The sequence below is a fragment of the Solenopsis invicta genome, chromosome 12 (assembly GCF_016802725.1).
Source record: "Solenopsis invicta isolate M01_SB chromosome 12, UNIL_Sinv_3.0, whole genome shotgun sequence".
NCBI classification, from domain to species: domain Eukaryota; kingdom Metazoa; phylum Arthropoda; class Insecta; order Hymenoptera; family Formicidae; genus Solenopsis; species Solenopsis invicta.
Window position 1 is genome coordinate 4650303 of NC_052675.1, and position 15717 is coordinate 4666019.

At 44.9% G+C, this 15717-nt stretch overlaps 1 protein-coding gene across 6 annotated transcripts in view; it reads left to right on the top strand.

The window, feature by feature from the left end:
* Positions 1-15717, top strand: part of LOC105206053 (protein spaetzle 3) — a 141510-nt gene that overhangs the window by 83827 nt on the left and 41966 nt on the right. For all 6 annotated transcript variants that reach the window (XR_005575957.1, XR_005575956.1, XM_039455680.1 and 3 more), the window contains one exon: positions 15404-15641. Coding sequence is in view for 4 of the 6 variants with exons in the window: in XM_039455680.1 (XP_039311614.1) it covers positions 15404-15641 (238 nt within the window). In the remaining 2 variants the exon portion in view is untranslated. The remainder of the gene's footprint in view (positions 1-15403; positions 15642-15717) is intronic.

Genomic DNA, 15717 nt, shown 5'->3' on the forward strand with positions numbered 1-15717 from the left:
TCTGGCCCCTGCCGGTGCGGATGGTCTAGTCGAGCTGGCAGGTGGAGGTTCCCGCTTCGTCGGGAGCTGCTCTCCGGTCGTGCTTGCTGCGGCGGTGATCTCGGCCGGTTGTTCCCGTCGCCGCGGTGGTGCCGGAAACAGTTCCGGTGGACCTGACGGGGTATGTAGTACCCTCTGCCAGAGGATCTCGAACTCGGCGTCGTTGGCCGGTGCGGTGAGGAGTGCGTCTAGCTCGGAGTCCATAGTGGAGTCGGTCTTTCTGCAGGTTCCTGGTTGCGGTGGTCCCCCTTATATATCGTGCTGGATTGGGGGAGGTAGCTCCTTCCCTTCGGTCAGTCATGCCGTCCGGGTGTGATCGGCACGAGCCCTGCGGCTGGACGGGTCGTCGTTCGGTCTTGCCGCATCATCGTCGGCGTCGTCTGCTCCGGATTCATCGGTCCCGCCATCGTCCGTCATGGCGTCTCCCTCGGCGATGTCCGCGGTCGCGTCGTCTGCTTCCGCGTCGGCTGCTTCTATGTCGGCCGCTTCCTCACGGTCCGTCTCTGCGTTGTCTGTTCCTCGGGTCTGTTCGTGCCGATGACCCGGCTTAAGGTCCTGCACATGTATGTGACGGTGCCACTTACCGCGCTTGTCCCGCAGATCGACGACGACTGGAGAATGGATTTTTCGGACCTCCAATGGTCCGATGTACTTGGGTGCCAACTTTGAATTGAAGGATTTGCTCTTGTTCGAGAGGGGATGGTCCTTTTTCCAGACTAGGTCCCCTATGGCGGGTTTCCATGCCCGTCTCCTTAAATTATAATATCGTTCTTGGCGGTGGAAGGCTCGGGCGAGGTTTGTTCGGACTACCTCGTAGGCCTCCTGGAGTCGTCGCTGGTTGGTGGCTGGAGCGGCCGTCGGTGCGGGTCTCCCGTCAGTGTCCCGTGGTGGCGTCTCGAGCTCTCGCCTGTAGTTCAGGTAAGCGGGTGTGTAGCCGGTGGCGTCGTGGACGGCGGTGTTATACGCAAACTGCAGTGCCGTGATGTGCTGATCCCAACGGCGGTGATCCCGGCCCACGAATTGCGCGATCATGGTTTTGACCGTCTTGTTGGTCCTTTCGACGGGGTTGCAGTGAGGGGCGTGTACTGGAGCCGTCCGGTGGCAGATGCCCAGGTCGCGTAGCCGTTCGCGCACGTGCCCCGCCACGAATTGTGTCCCGTTGTCGGAGATTAGGATCTCGGGGCAACCGTGGCGGTAGACGACGCGGTCCGTGATGTTCTGGGCGATGGCGGTGGCGGTTGCTCGCCGCAGCGGCACCAGCTCCACCCATTTGGTGAAGCGGTCTTGCAAGACCAGCAGCCAAGCGGCTCCGTTGGTAGACCGTGGGAGGGGTCCTACTAGATCGGTAGTGACCTGTTCCCAAGGCGCCTCCACGTGGGTTGCGTGCATCAGTCCGGCCGGTCGGACCTGGGCACTCTTGTGCGCCTGGCAATTGGCGCACGCCCGTACGTGACGCGCGATATCGGAGAACATTCCCGGTCAGTAGTAACGTTCCGCGGCTCGGGCAATGGTTTTGGCGATGCCGAGGTGACCGGCGGCAGGGTGGTCGTGTACCCGTGCCAGCACGGCCCCTCTTTCGTCGCGAGGTACGCATCGCTTCCATTGTGTCTCGGCGGGTTCGTCTTTAAAGTTGGTCGAATGGAGTATACGGCGGTATAATCGACCCTGTCGGATCTCGTAATCCGCAAAATCTCCCGGTCGGTCCCGTACGCGGAGGAGCTGGCGGCGGTACCATGGGCACGCGGGGTGTGCTTGGTTACTGCACACGGCCGGTAACCTGGATAGCGCGTCGGCGACCCGGTTCAGCTTCCCTGCGCGGTACCGGACGTCGAACGTGTACTGCTGGAGCTCGAGCGCCCATCGGCCGAGTCGGCCGGTGGGGGAATCCAGGCGGCGCAGCCACTGGAGGGCCTGGTGGTCAGTGATGACCGTAAATTCGTATTCCTCCAGGTAACCGCGCATATGCCGGATGCCCCACACCACGGCCAGGCATTCGAGCTCGGTGGCACTGTAGTTCTTCTCCGCGCCGTTGAGCGATCGGCTGGCGTACGCGATGACGCGCTCCCCCTCGTCAAAATGCTGCGAGAGGACGGCGCCAAGACCGTACGTGCTGGCGTCTGTCTGGAGGATGAACCGGCGCGAGAAATCTGGGCACGCGAGGGTTGGTGCGGAGGTTAGTGCGCGCTTGAGCTCGCGAAAAGCGGCCTCCTCGTCGGGTCCCCACGTCCATCGGGCGTTCTTTCGCGTGAGGCGGGTGAGTGGCGCGGCGGTCTCGGAAAAGCTAGGTGTGAAGCGGCGGTACCATGACGCGAGTCCCACGAATTGTCGGACTTGTCGTACGTTTGTCGGGGTTGGCCACTGTGCGACGGCGCGAACCTTGTCGGGGTCGGTGCGGATTCCCCGGCCATCCACGATGTGGCCCAGGTATTTAAGTTCGTTAAGACAGAACTGGCATTTCTCCGGATTTAACCGGAGCTTGGCTTGGCGTAGTCGCCGAAAAACTTCCTGCAGGTGCTGCAGATGGTCGGAGAATGTTGCACTAGTCACGATGATGTCGTCCAAATAGACGAACACGTGCGGTTCTAATTCTGGGCCTAGTATTCGGTCGAGCAAACGTTGGAACGTCGCCGGAGCCGAATGCAGTCCGAAAGGCATGACAATGAACTGCATTAGGCCCCGGCCCGGAACGGTGAATGCGGTGATTGGCCGGCTATCGGGCGTGAGTGGAATCTGCCAATATCCTTGCTGTAGGTCGAGCGTAGTGAGGTATCGGCCCCCGCGCAGCTTGTCCAGTGTGGCGGGGATTTGCGGTAGTAGGTACGCATCCCGCTCGGTGACTTCGTTTACCTTCCGGAAGTCAATACAAAAACGGTGTTTTCCGTCCTTTTTTCGCACTATAATCACCGGGGAGCTCCATGCGCTGGTTGATGGCTCGATAATACCGGCTTCTTCCATTTTGCGGACCTCCTCATCGATGATGCTTTGCATCGCCGGGTTGCGCGGTCGGTACCGTTGTTTGATCGGTACGTCTGTTTTCAGCCGGATCTGGTGGCTGGCCTGGTCGGTGGGCCCTCACACCTCCTCGAACTTGGCCAACTCCATGGCCAGGAAGGCTTGGAGCTCCCGCTCCTCTTGTGCGGTTCGCTTTACCATGCCCGGGGTCACTGAGTACGCCGCGGGTGGCGTTTTTCGGAGCTGGAGAGGTGGCGGGGGTATAGTGATCTGTAGTCGGGCCCATAGGTCGGTTCCTATGAGCATCGGGCTGTCTAAGGACGGAAGGATCTGGAAAGTGTGTTCGAGTTGACGGCCTGCGATTCGGAGGCGGAGTTTGACGCGGCCGGGCGTGGTGGCAGTGGTGCCGTCGGCTAGGTGGATTGCCTCCTCCTGTTCCTGCGGCCATATCCGCATCCCCTTGGCGTACCCGGCGACCTGTCGGTTGATGATGGATACTTCGGCCCCGGTGTCTAGCAACGCGGAAATTCGGTGTCGTCCCAGGCGGACCGGTACATGCGGTCGTGGTGTGTATTCTATGTGGACTCGGGCCGAGGAGTGGTGATATCCCCGGCCGGTACGGCGTTTCCCGCCCGAGGATGACAGTCCTTTGTGAGAACGCCGTCCTTCCCGCACTGCGAGCAAAATTTGCGTGCGGGTCTCCTGCATTCAAAGCGGCTGTGTCCGCGCTGCTTACAGCGCCAGCAGGCGGTTGCGCAGTCGTAGGGATGTTGGCGGGTGTAGCGGTGTTGACTTTTTTCCTCTCGGCACGGGCCTCACTCTCCCGGGCCCTGGAGATATCTTCGAACTCGGCAGCCTCGTCGGCCAAGTCGGCCAGGTCCGTAGCGTCGCTCATGCGCACTTACAATTTGTATTCCGCCCGCAGGTTTTCGTACAGGCGGTCTACCTTTTCTGCCTGGGTAAAACCCCCGGCGCGCCGCATCATCGTAAGTAGGGCGGTCGCGTACTTGGCGTAAGCCTCGTTGGGTTGTTGTCGGCACTCTTGTATTTCGCGCATTAGTTTGGCTTGGTATCGCCGCGGTAGGTAGTGCCGTCGCAGGGCGCTGGTGAAGTCGGTCCATGTTTCCCAGGATTCTCGCTCATTACGATACCACGCTAGAGCATCTCCCTTCAATAATTCGGGCAGTCCGGCCTTCATCTGGCTGTCGGTGTATTGATATTCTTCTTGCAGTTCTGTTACGCGCTTTAAGAACGACAGAGGGTCGCGACCGTCGAAGTGGCAACCCCATTTGCGTATTTGATTCATGACCTTACTATGCGAGTGGGACTCGTTTCCGGTGACCGGTGGGGACGGGCTCGCGGTTTCCGGTGCGGGTGCACCAGCGGACTGGTTCGGATTGGACATCGTAAGGAAGTGACGGGTTACGCGGTATCGTAACTCGTCAAGTGTACCGGTCGTCTCTATCTGATAAGTTTGAGCTAACAACTCGAGCTGGTCTCGCGGTAGCTGTTCGGTCCACGAGGTCGTGCGCGCGAGGTGGAGGGGCGTTTTGTTACAAACTCATTTGAAAGGGGGAAACAAGTATATTAAAAGTGTAAAAAGATTAGCGTAAATGGGCCTTACTTTTTAAGAAAATTGCAATTAAAGTTTAACATTGGAACGTTTATATTTTATGTACTAGAATCTTAACACAGTATCTAAAAAAGCGTCATGACTGAAAAGGCTAAGTGCTAGCGTTACATTTTTTTCCTCTGCAACGAACCGGATTTGAATCTCTACAGCATTCTTTTGTAAGTCTTTTGCTATTATATTTTGCAATTACATTATCTTTAGTATTTTTTAAGTTATTAGGACCTTAACTTAGTTTCCGCTTGAAAAAGGCTAAGAAAAAGCATATATTGGAAAAAGTCTGTACAAATTATTTTAATGAAATTATTTTCCATTACTTTCTTCAACTTTTTTCCATCTTTCTGGCAACTGGGCAATACCATCCCAATAAAACGATGTCGATTTTGAAGCAATCCGTTTATCCACTCATTCTCGCACTTTTTTAACATTTTGGAAGCGTGTACCACTCAAGCCGTACTGCATTGATCTGAACAAGTGGTAATCAGAAAGCGCTATGTCTGTTGAGTATGCTGGGTAAAGAAGAGTTTCCCACTTCGACCTGCGTCAGTATTTCCTTGACAATTTTTCCAGTGTGTGGCCAAGCGTTGAGAAGAAGAATAACTTTGCGCCTGTTACTCGCTATTACTGGTCTTTTTTGCAACAGCTCATCATTTAATTTGTTTAAGTGACGTTTGTAGACATCGGCAGTAACAGTTTCGTTCGGTTTTAATAGCTCGTAGTACAACACTCTTTGCTGATCCTACCAAATGCAAAGCATTATCTTATGACCATAGATATTCCGTTTTGGCTGCGATGTTGTTTTGGGTCTACCCTGATAATTTCTTGCGTTTGGGATTGTCGTAGTAGATCCACTTTTCATCGCCAGTTACAATACGCTAAACTCTTCTTTTTTTGTCTTACAAGCAAGGAAACCGTGATATTGAAACGGTTGTGAATGGCACTTTTAGACAATTCATGTGGTATCTATTTTCCTTCCTTTTGGATTTTTCTAATGGTATGTAAACGTTTGGAAACAGTTGCTTCAGTAACTCCTAGCTTGTTTCCAAGTTCTTCTAACGTTCGAGCTGAGTTTTCATGCAATAATGCTAGCAATTCATCATCTTCAAATTTTTTCGGCTGTCCTGAGCGTGGTTTGTCATTGACATTAAAATCATTACTTTTGAATCGTCTATACCACTCTTTACATGTTGTACGCGATAGAACTTGGTCACCAAAACCTTTTTAAGTAATCGATGAACTCCTGCTACATTTGTTTTTTAATCAAAGTTGTGCACATGTCGAAAAAACACTTTATTGCGTTCTATTTTTCACAAAGCAAAAAAAATTGTTGTTTACGCAAATAATTGTATATGCTGACTGTATGTTATCAAGAAATGTCAAAACTAAGAAAAAAGTACCAGATGCGTTAGTAATGACTACTAGAACTGTTTACATCGCCATCTAACATTTGCGAGCGGAAACTAAGTTAAGATCTTAATAATAATAATGTACTTGAAAAAACATGTTCGTCATCTGGATATGGCCGGATGTGTCTATGATCGCTCTGTCGTGCGCTAGATTTCTGGGTGATAAAAAGCGGGAAAACGTTGTGTGTGAGTGCTCATCGGAACCGTCTCCGCGCGTACTACACGTGGGTGGACCCGTTTCAGTTGAACAAAGTGATTCTTGCCTCAAGACTGGCGTTAGTTCATCCACATGTGTTAAGACCATATAGAAAGTCGTAAAACAAAATTTTAGCATTTTGGGCTTGGGGCCTAAAAGTATCGCCCGGATGTTGTGTGTGCTGTGCTAATTTGTCTCCTTCGCGTTTGATAGTCGAGAATTGGTCAAGCTTAGCCGAAGTCGGAAAGATTAATTTGCTAAGCAAACACGCGGTCGGGCAGCATAGCGTTCGCAAATTCATCGGCAACGACGGCGACTCAAATAAACTCCCAAGTAATTTTGGATATGAGGGTAATAACAGAGCTGGGACACGCAGGGCCATTTCCGCAACATTGGCTGAAATCTGAGAAATGCCCTTAGATCTCGGGACTTTGTGCAGTGTCGTGCTTCTGGTAACTTCCTGTATCACTCCATTAGTCAGCGCTCGGCCGTTATTGTAGGAAAGCAATAAGAAGTAGTGAAGATAGCACAAAAGAGGGTAGCGAAGCAAAAGGAAGCAAAAGATAAAGTGCATGGAGAAGTCCGCAATAACAACGAGTGGCAGTGCAGGAGTAGACAAAGATAAAGTGAGCAGAAAAGACGCGGTTGGCAAAGCAAGAACCAGGGTTGAAGGTAAGAACGAGGACAGGGAGAGAGAGAAGGATATAGATAAGCACAAGAGCAACAGCGGAGAGGTAATAGTGAATAGGAAAGGAAGACCAAGTAAAGCAAGCAGTTTCACAAGAGAACGGGTGAAGAGCGCGGACTCAATTTTGGAGCTAATACACAAGAGGAAGAGAGAAATTGTACAGGAGGAAGAGGAAAACGGAGAGACAACGAAGTGGAGGAACAGTGCTACAGAGACGGGGACAAGTGAGGAAGAACAGAAAATAAATTGCGCGGCGTGTGGCCAAAGGGGGAAAAGACAGAGACGGAGGAGAAACAGTCACTGGATAGAATGAGTGACAAGGAAATCCTAATAATGCTGATCAGGCAGATAGCGGGTATGCAGGAAAGAATGAAAGCGGGAAAGGAGAAGTTCAGAGAGGAGATGAAGAGATTGAAGGAAGGAACAGGGGAGGGCAAAAGAAAACAAGAAAGGAAAGAGAAGGAGATGGAGGAAAGAATGAAGAAGAAACTTGGACATATCGAAAGGAAAATAAACAAGATATCAAAAGAAGAGGAGGTGAGGAAAATCTCGAAAATATTGGAGAAAGTGAAACTTGGCGGAAAATGAGGGGCGACAAAAGGAGTAGTTGCAGAGTCACGTAGGGGGCAGGTGGATAGAATGGTACGAGCGCTAGAAAGAAGAGAAAGGGAGGATAAAAAAAAACCTAGTCATTAAAGGATAGAGAATTAGCGAGTGTGCAGAGGACCTAAAAAAGAAGATAGAGCAATTCTTCAAAGAGAAAATCAATGCTGAAGTGGAGTCAGTTCAAGTTATAAGAAATAAAAACCTTATACTGGTGAGAATGAAATCAGGAGAAGAGAAAGAAAGAGTTATGAGAAACAAGAGCAGGCTAGGAAAAGAAGAAATTTATATAGAGGACGACAGAACAAAAATAGAGAGAGAAGCGCAAAGAAAAGTGGTGGAGATTGCGAAGAGGGAGAGAGCAAAGGGCAAGAAAGTAATAATAAAACACTAGAGACTCAAGATAGAGGGAACATGGAATGAGAGAAGGGGGGGGAATGAGAAAGCAGGATTTCGGATGAACATAGAAACAGAGCAATAGGGGAAGAAGGAAAGGTAAAGGAGGCACAAGAGAAAAGCTGCAAAGAGGAACAAGGTATAGGGAAACTAAGAATTTTCTTCTGGAATGTGTCGAGATTGATGAGGAAGGATGAGGAGTTTTGGAATTATGTGGAGCAGTTTGATGTAATGAATCTGTTAAAGACATAGGGTGAAGAAGCAGCATGGAAGAGAATAGAAGGGAAATTACCAAAAAATTACAGATGGATCGTAAAACATGCCACAAGGGACAAGAAAAGGAAAGGGAATTGGAAGTATGCTAACAGGAGTAAAAAACCGATTAAAAAATAGACTATATATAAGGACTTAACGAATGTGATAGGTTATCAACTTTGCATCGGAGGAGAGAGATAGAAAATAATATTTGTATACAATAGAGCGGGCAAGAAGAGTTTTCTAGAGAAAATAACAGAAGAAATAGACGAAGTAGAAAGAAAAAAAATAATAATAGGGGGGAGTTTAACGCGAGGGTAGCAGAAGAGGAAGGACTGTTGTGGGATGGAGAGGAAGAGGCAAAAAAGAGAAACTTAAAAGACAAAACAATGAACAAACAAGGGGAAGATCTAATAGAGGACATCCAGAAACACGGGCTAGGGATACTCAACGGAAATATGATAGAAGATGAAACTGGAGAATGGACATTTGAAGGAGCATAAGGAAGATATCAGTAATAAATTACGCAATATGTAATACAGAAGCTTGGGAAAAAGTGAAACAGATGAGAATAAGAGAGAGGGCGGATTCGGACTACATGCTTTTGGAAATAAAGATGGAAATCGAGATACAGAAAGGAATAGATAGAGAGAAGAAGAGCGTACAAATAGAAGACTGGTCGGTCAAAGAATGTAGGGAGTACGAGGAAAATATGAAAAGGAGGAGAGAAACAGAAGGGACACTCCAAACTAAATGGGATGAACTAAAATAAAACATAAGAAGGGCAATACCAAGGAAAACCATAATACAGAGGAAATTCAGGATAGGGCAGAAGAAATGATGGAACAGAAAGTGCAGAGAAAGTAAGAAAAAGTTAAATTAGACACATCAGAGAAATGAGGAAAGGAAAGATAAAAAGGAAAGAATACAGGGAAAGCAAGCACAAAAAAGTGTACAAAGAAAAACGAGAAAAGGAGAAGAAAAAGGAGCAAAAGAAAGTAATGGAAATAAAAGTAGGAATGAAATCTAGAGATACATCAAAAAGGAAAGAGGAAGAAGAGAATGGCCAGATGAAAGCATAACGGAAGAACAATGGAGGAACCATTTCATAAATTTGTTGGAAGGCAGGAATACAAAAAGGGCAGAAGATAAGGTAGTTTAGTAGGGGAAAAGAGGGAAAAACGGAGAGGGAAGAGTTGTGATTGCTACAAAGTAACTGGATAAAACAAGGAAAAGACTGAGAAAAGGCAAAGCAGCGGGGGAAGATGGACTGGAAAATTAAGCTTGGTTGTAGGCAGACAGAGATACGCTGGAAAGGTTGAGAAAAATTCTGCAAAGGATAAGTGACAAGGGAGAAATATCAGAGGGATGGAAAGGCTGAATATGTCCAATTTTCAAGAAAGGAAAAAGAAGCAAAGCGGAGAACTATTGAGGAGTGACGCTAATAGACACGGCATACAAGATATTCACAATGATCCTTGAAGAAAAGTTTAAGAAAAAGATGGAGAGACTGAAATTGCTACTAGAAACACAGGCGGGATTCAGATAAAGAAGAAGCGGAATGGATAACATTTATATATTAAAGATAGTAGTAGAAAAAACTCTTAAAAAAAGGCAAAATGTTTGTGTTTTTTACGGATCTAAAGGTAGCATTTGATAGGATGGATAGAAAGAAGCTATGGAAAAAGTTAAGAGAGACAGGGATAAACGAGGAGCTGGTGAAAAGAGTGGAGAAGTTATACAGAGAAACATCATGCAGAGTTAAGATAGGAGAGAAAAGAACAGAAAAGTTTTGGACAGAAAGAAGATTAAGATAAGGATGCCCACTAAGCCCGTTGTTATTCATTTTCTTTTTAGCAGACATCGAAGAGTACCTAAGCGCAAAGAGAAAAGGAGGAACTGTCACAAGGAGGATAAAAATATATATGTTAGCCTACGCAGACAACTTAGGAGTCATATCAGAAACGAAGAGCAAGATAAAAAGGATCTTGAAAAACCTGGAAAAGTTTTTTTGACAAGAAGGGATTGACATTGAATGTAAGGAAATCAAAAATACTAGTTTTCAGCAAAAGAGACAAGAAGATAAATGGAAAAGAATGGAAATAGAAAGAAGAGAAAATAGAGGAGGTAAGAAAGTTTAAATATTTGGGATACACTTTCATGAAAAACAATAAGGATGATGCGCACATGAAAGAGATAAGAGGAAAAGCGGCAGCAGCAATAGCACAGGTCTGGGGGATTGGAGAAAGGAAATTTGGCGTCGATGTAGACAGAAGATTAATAATATTTAACGTGTTGTTTAAAAATATATTCATGTACGGAATGGAAATATGCTGAGAAGAAAGAAAGGAAATGGAAAAGATACAAGAGAGATTCATGAGATGGATACTAGGATTAGATAGAAGTACTCCAGGATACATCGTGAGAGAGGAGTTAAAGATAGAAAACATCACTATTGAAGCAGGAAGCAGGGCACTAAAGTCCCAAGAAAAATTGAAGAGGCAGACTAAAAATTTGATCTTGAGAGAGTGCAGGAGGGAAAATGAAAAGGAATATTGGAAGAGAACAAGATGGGGCAGAGCAATGGAGAAGATGTAGGTCACGGAGAGTGGGAATGGGAAACAAGAGAAGATAGAGGAAAGAATATAATAGAAGAATGGATAGGAAGAATGAGAGAGAAAAAAAGAGTGGAGAGGAGGAGGAAGATAGAAGAATCAAGATCGGCGAAGGAGTACCAAAGATGGATCACAGAAGAAAGGCCAAAGTTTCTGGAGATTGAAGGAAAAGGGAGAAAGGTTAAAACCATAGCTAGATTCAAATGCTGCAACGAGTGGAGGGAAAACAGATATTGGGAGAAGGAAGAAAATAGAAAATGCAGATTATGTAATCAACAAGAGGAAACGTGGGAACACGTGCTGAGAGACCGCGAGACAAAGACGGAAAAAAAAGAAAAAGATATAATAAAAGAAGAAGGATCAAATGTGGAATGGATGCTGTGGGTGGTGAAGGAAAGGAATAAGAGGGTAGCAACAGGATAAGGAGGAAGGAGGGAGAAGAAGAAGAAAGATGAAATACAAATCTGTCAAATAATATATTAAGAAAGTTCCGTTGAAGCATGTATCCCGAAAAGGGAATCATTATTTTTAATTAAAAAAATAATAATAATGTACTTACATATAATAATAAAATTAAGCAATTATTTATTAATAAAAAGTTAATAAAAGTATTGAATAAATTACTTATTATGACAAAATTACTTATAAAGATAAATAATTAGACCTTAACGAGCAGATTTATTCCGAACAATAATACACTTTGAGAGTTTTTACAATATCATAAATTATAAGACCATAGTAAATTAGTTATGAGCAAGTTATGGCCTTATAATTTATGATATTGTAGAAACTCTAAAAGTGTATTATTTTTCAAAATAAATCTGTTCGTTAAGGCCTAATTATTTACTTGTATAAATAGTTTTATTATAATAAATAATTTATTATATATTTTTATTATTTTCTATTAATACAAAATTGCTTAATCTTATTATGTGTAAATACATTATTACTAATTTAAAAAATATTAAAGATAATGTAATAGTAAAATTTAATAACAAAGGACTTAAAAAAAATGCTGCGGAGATTTGAACCCAGTCCGCCGCGGAAGAAAAAATGTAACGCTAGCACTTAGCTTGTCAACCACAACGCTTTCTTGGATACTGCTTCGAAATTCTAGTACTTAAAATACAAACATCTCAATGTTAAACTTTAATTGCAATTTTCTTAAAAAATAAGGTCCATTCACACTAACCCTTTTACACTTTTAATATACTTGTTCCCCTCTTTCGAATGAACTATGATTCATCTCATTTGACATTTTAGATCTTGCCCACTCCTTGTGAATGGTGTTTATTTTTGTAAATCATACGCAATAATATGCACAGTTGACGTCAGGACTATTCGAAACACCAAACGTCGAATCGTCGTTCGGATGATTTTTTTCTTTCAAATTTGCATTCTATGTACTAAAATACACAATTTAATACTCAACAGATGTAATTACACGAAATAAGAATAATCCCTGACTTGTTTCGAAAAGGCTAAAGCAATAAAATTTTCTATTGTGCGTTTGTATTCTTTTATTGTATGTAACATTTCTTCATAATACTCTATATCCTTTTCTGAATAAAACAAAACTTTAACAATAAGTTTTTTTACATTTTTTCATCTTAAAACATAAATTTCAAAATATTTCCTATTTCCTCCCCGGACTACCTTTGAATTACCTCGGGCTCGGAGATATTCGAAACACTTGGCACTGGTCAACATTTTTATATGTAATTCAAAGCTAATACATTTCCGTCTGTAAGGGCATTCTGAAGGGAAAGGTTCAATCTTTCAAGCCGTCCAACTTTTTTTTTAATGAATACAAGACAGTGTTCTTAATAGCCTCGGTCTCTCCTATATTAATTCTTCCGACATATAACAAATGTCTTGGGACAATGTTCTTTCTTCTGCAAATTTCGAAATCGAGCTAAGACAATAAACGCGTAATTCTATAATTTAAGTCTATTCACTGTTTTAACAAAAATGAAGTATGTGACCCTAACAATTGTTTTACGAAATTCAAATTTCAACGGCTATAACAACATTAGATATTATGATCACGCATTGTAAGCGTATAAAATAACATTAGAACCGCAATAATTAAAAATAACGATGATAAGCTGGATATTACCATTAACTTTGCATTAACAATATCTGTGTAATTATGGTTTTTATTTTGTCAGCCGTTCTGAGTAAATACAATTATTTGTAATAAGTCTTGCATTTAATATGTGTAATTATACTTCTTTTGTACTCGAATATTCTCATTATTTATCTTGTTTGTGTACATGATGTGTACATGACTCATTATTTATCTTGTTTGTGTATATCGATTGAGGAAAATCAAGTTTGATCGAAATAAGTCCAGAGATTGATATTTGTTAACATTTTAAAAAATTAAAATTATGATCCATTAAATTTGCAGTATTGCTCGTTATTTTGGCCTATATTTCTACATCAATTTATATTTTTATAAATCTGTCATAAATATATAGTTAGACGTAAAGAATGCTTATTTCATTGTAGCTTAACATTAACATGTATTGTCACGTATTTTTCTTACGCCGGAGAGCTACGGCGAAATACGCGATGAGGCAAGAAACAAGGGCAAGAAATTATACGCAAAACGCGCGCGAGAACGACAAAAGTACCGATATTCATGTTTGCGCTAAATCAAGAAATTGGGCACCAGACACGATTACCGGTCGCATCACTGGGTTCGGTATACAACGCGAAACAATAATTAACGCCAAGACACAATAGTTCGAAAACGGACTTTAAACAAAAACGCGAAATCGTCGCTCACACGCGGTCAGCTAGCTCCTCTAATCGATAGAGGGGCAGGGATGCGGAGACAGGGGCGAAGCAGCTCTCTTACGGAAGGAGGCGGGTGGGCGAGAAATCAAGCGAAGTTAGGCTGATGTAACAGGCATGAAAAGTAATATAATAAATGATAGAAATGACGTACAAAAAAAAAGTGAAACGGATGCACAGAAGTGATAAAGCAATAGAATTACGCAAAATGTGGGCGGAAAAGTAGAGAGAACGCAAAAGCCCATTTAAATCGCTCGCAACAGTTTTGCAAATCGAAATTACCGAGGCTAATCACGCGCCGAACACGATAGCCAATCGCTCGGGTCCAGAACAGCGCGAGAACACAACATAGCCAAGCCTCCGCAAAAGAGATTCCTTTACAATGAACGCACGAAAAGGTACAGGCTGACGATAACGCAATCGTCGTGAACCAGAACAAATTACTCCAACAATGCGCTATAAAAAGACGCACTGGTATATCCAGCGGCCATGCGATCACGACCGCGGATCGGGTGCGTACAACTTGCGCACGTGTGCGAGGGCTTTGCGGCTTTCCGGGAAGCCGATCGTCCGCGAGTTTCCACGGCGGGACAGCTAACGTAAAACGCGGCAGCAGACAGCTGGGTGGCTCGACAACGTGCTTGAGGTAGATTGCCCACTAAACACGAAAAAGATGCGTTCAATCGCCACGCGGCGGACGCACTCGCGCATCAATGGCTCCACCTCAAAACATGAGCGAGTTGGCACGGGCAGCTCGTGGCTTTACACAACGCTTAGAAGGATAACCTCGTCAACGGCACAGTCTCTCCTCTGTTCCGTGGATCTGCGGGGACTCATCCAGGCCTGGCACACCTTCCAATAGCCGGCACTCCGATAGCTTAGGCCGATATCAATTGCTTACTCTAGCACGCATACGGATCGCCGGGTCGCACGCAAAAGCCAGGAGGATCGCGCTCAATGCGGGATCGATAGGCGCGACCCTTCCCACAGAGTGCGCGATGTCCTTGGCGTGGCCTATCAGCGGCTTATCTAGTCGTGACATCACAACCGCGCAGTGACGAGTCTCCGCAGGTGTTGTGCAGTTCCCTTCGGCATCCAAAATCCTTGCCGCTTTTGCCGTCTCCCCGGACGGTAGCCGCATACTTGTCCGGCGACGATCCTCCGCCGATGTCTTTTCGGATGGTCAGCTGGCTTCCGACGATCCTCGTCCTGGCCGTTCGTCCGCTATAGCCTGACGGTTCACTTGCACATCTCGCAAGCTTCTCTCGCGCGGCGCCTATCTTTCGTCACGCTCGGCATTTTTCACTTTTTGTCGGCGGTTTCAAACGTGTCGGCCCTAGACAATCGTTTCCGCTTCTTCTCACTGCAACCGACATTCCTCGCCGCTGCTGCTTTCTGGCGATGTTTGATAAGGTACCCTATTTAACATAAAAATAAGTCACGAATAAATAAAATAAAATCATACACGCGATTCAGTCCCGCCGGAGATCTCGCTCTCTCGCTCAGTGCCCGGCCCGGTCGTATGCGCAACTTTGCGCTTCGCGTAAGCGGAGAGATGAAGTGGCGAGACAGGAAAAACTGCCACGTCGCAGTATATACATGGAATTTGATAAGTATTTTTTACTTCGAAATTTGGTATCGACTTTTTTATTGCAAAAAATAGTTTCGCAATTAGTAAAAATAAATTAATATTAATGTTATTATTATTACTTGATGTTTACTAAACTATATTTTGAAAATTCTTAACGTCATATTGTACCAACTTTGCAAGTGAATCGAGAATATTCCGTATTATTGATATTCTATTTAATTTTTTTACAGATATAAGAGAGTTAACGATGGTAGCTCCGTCGGTCCGGATATCAAAACTTCGATTCACGCTGTGTTGGACTACGACGATGATTTCGATGATTACTACGATGACGAGGATCAAAACATACCGACGAATACACATGTCACGCCTATTCAGGGTCCGATCTTTTTGAAGAATGGCTCCGTACCTGTGGTACCTTTGTATTCGTATCCTCAACTAAACAATGGGACATTCGTACAAATACCGGTCAGTATTATGGAGCGAAAAATATCGTTTCTGATCGTTCTTAAATATCATGGTCTGAAATATCAATGTGACATAT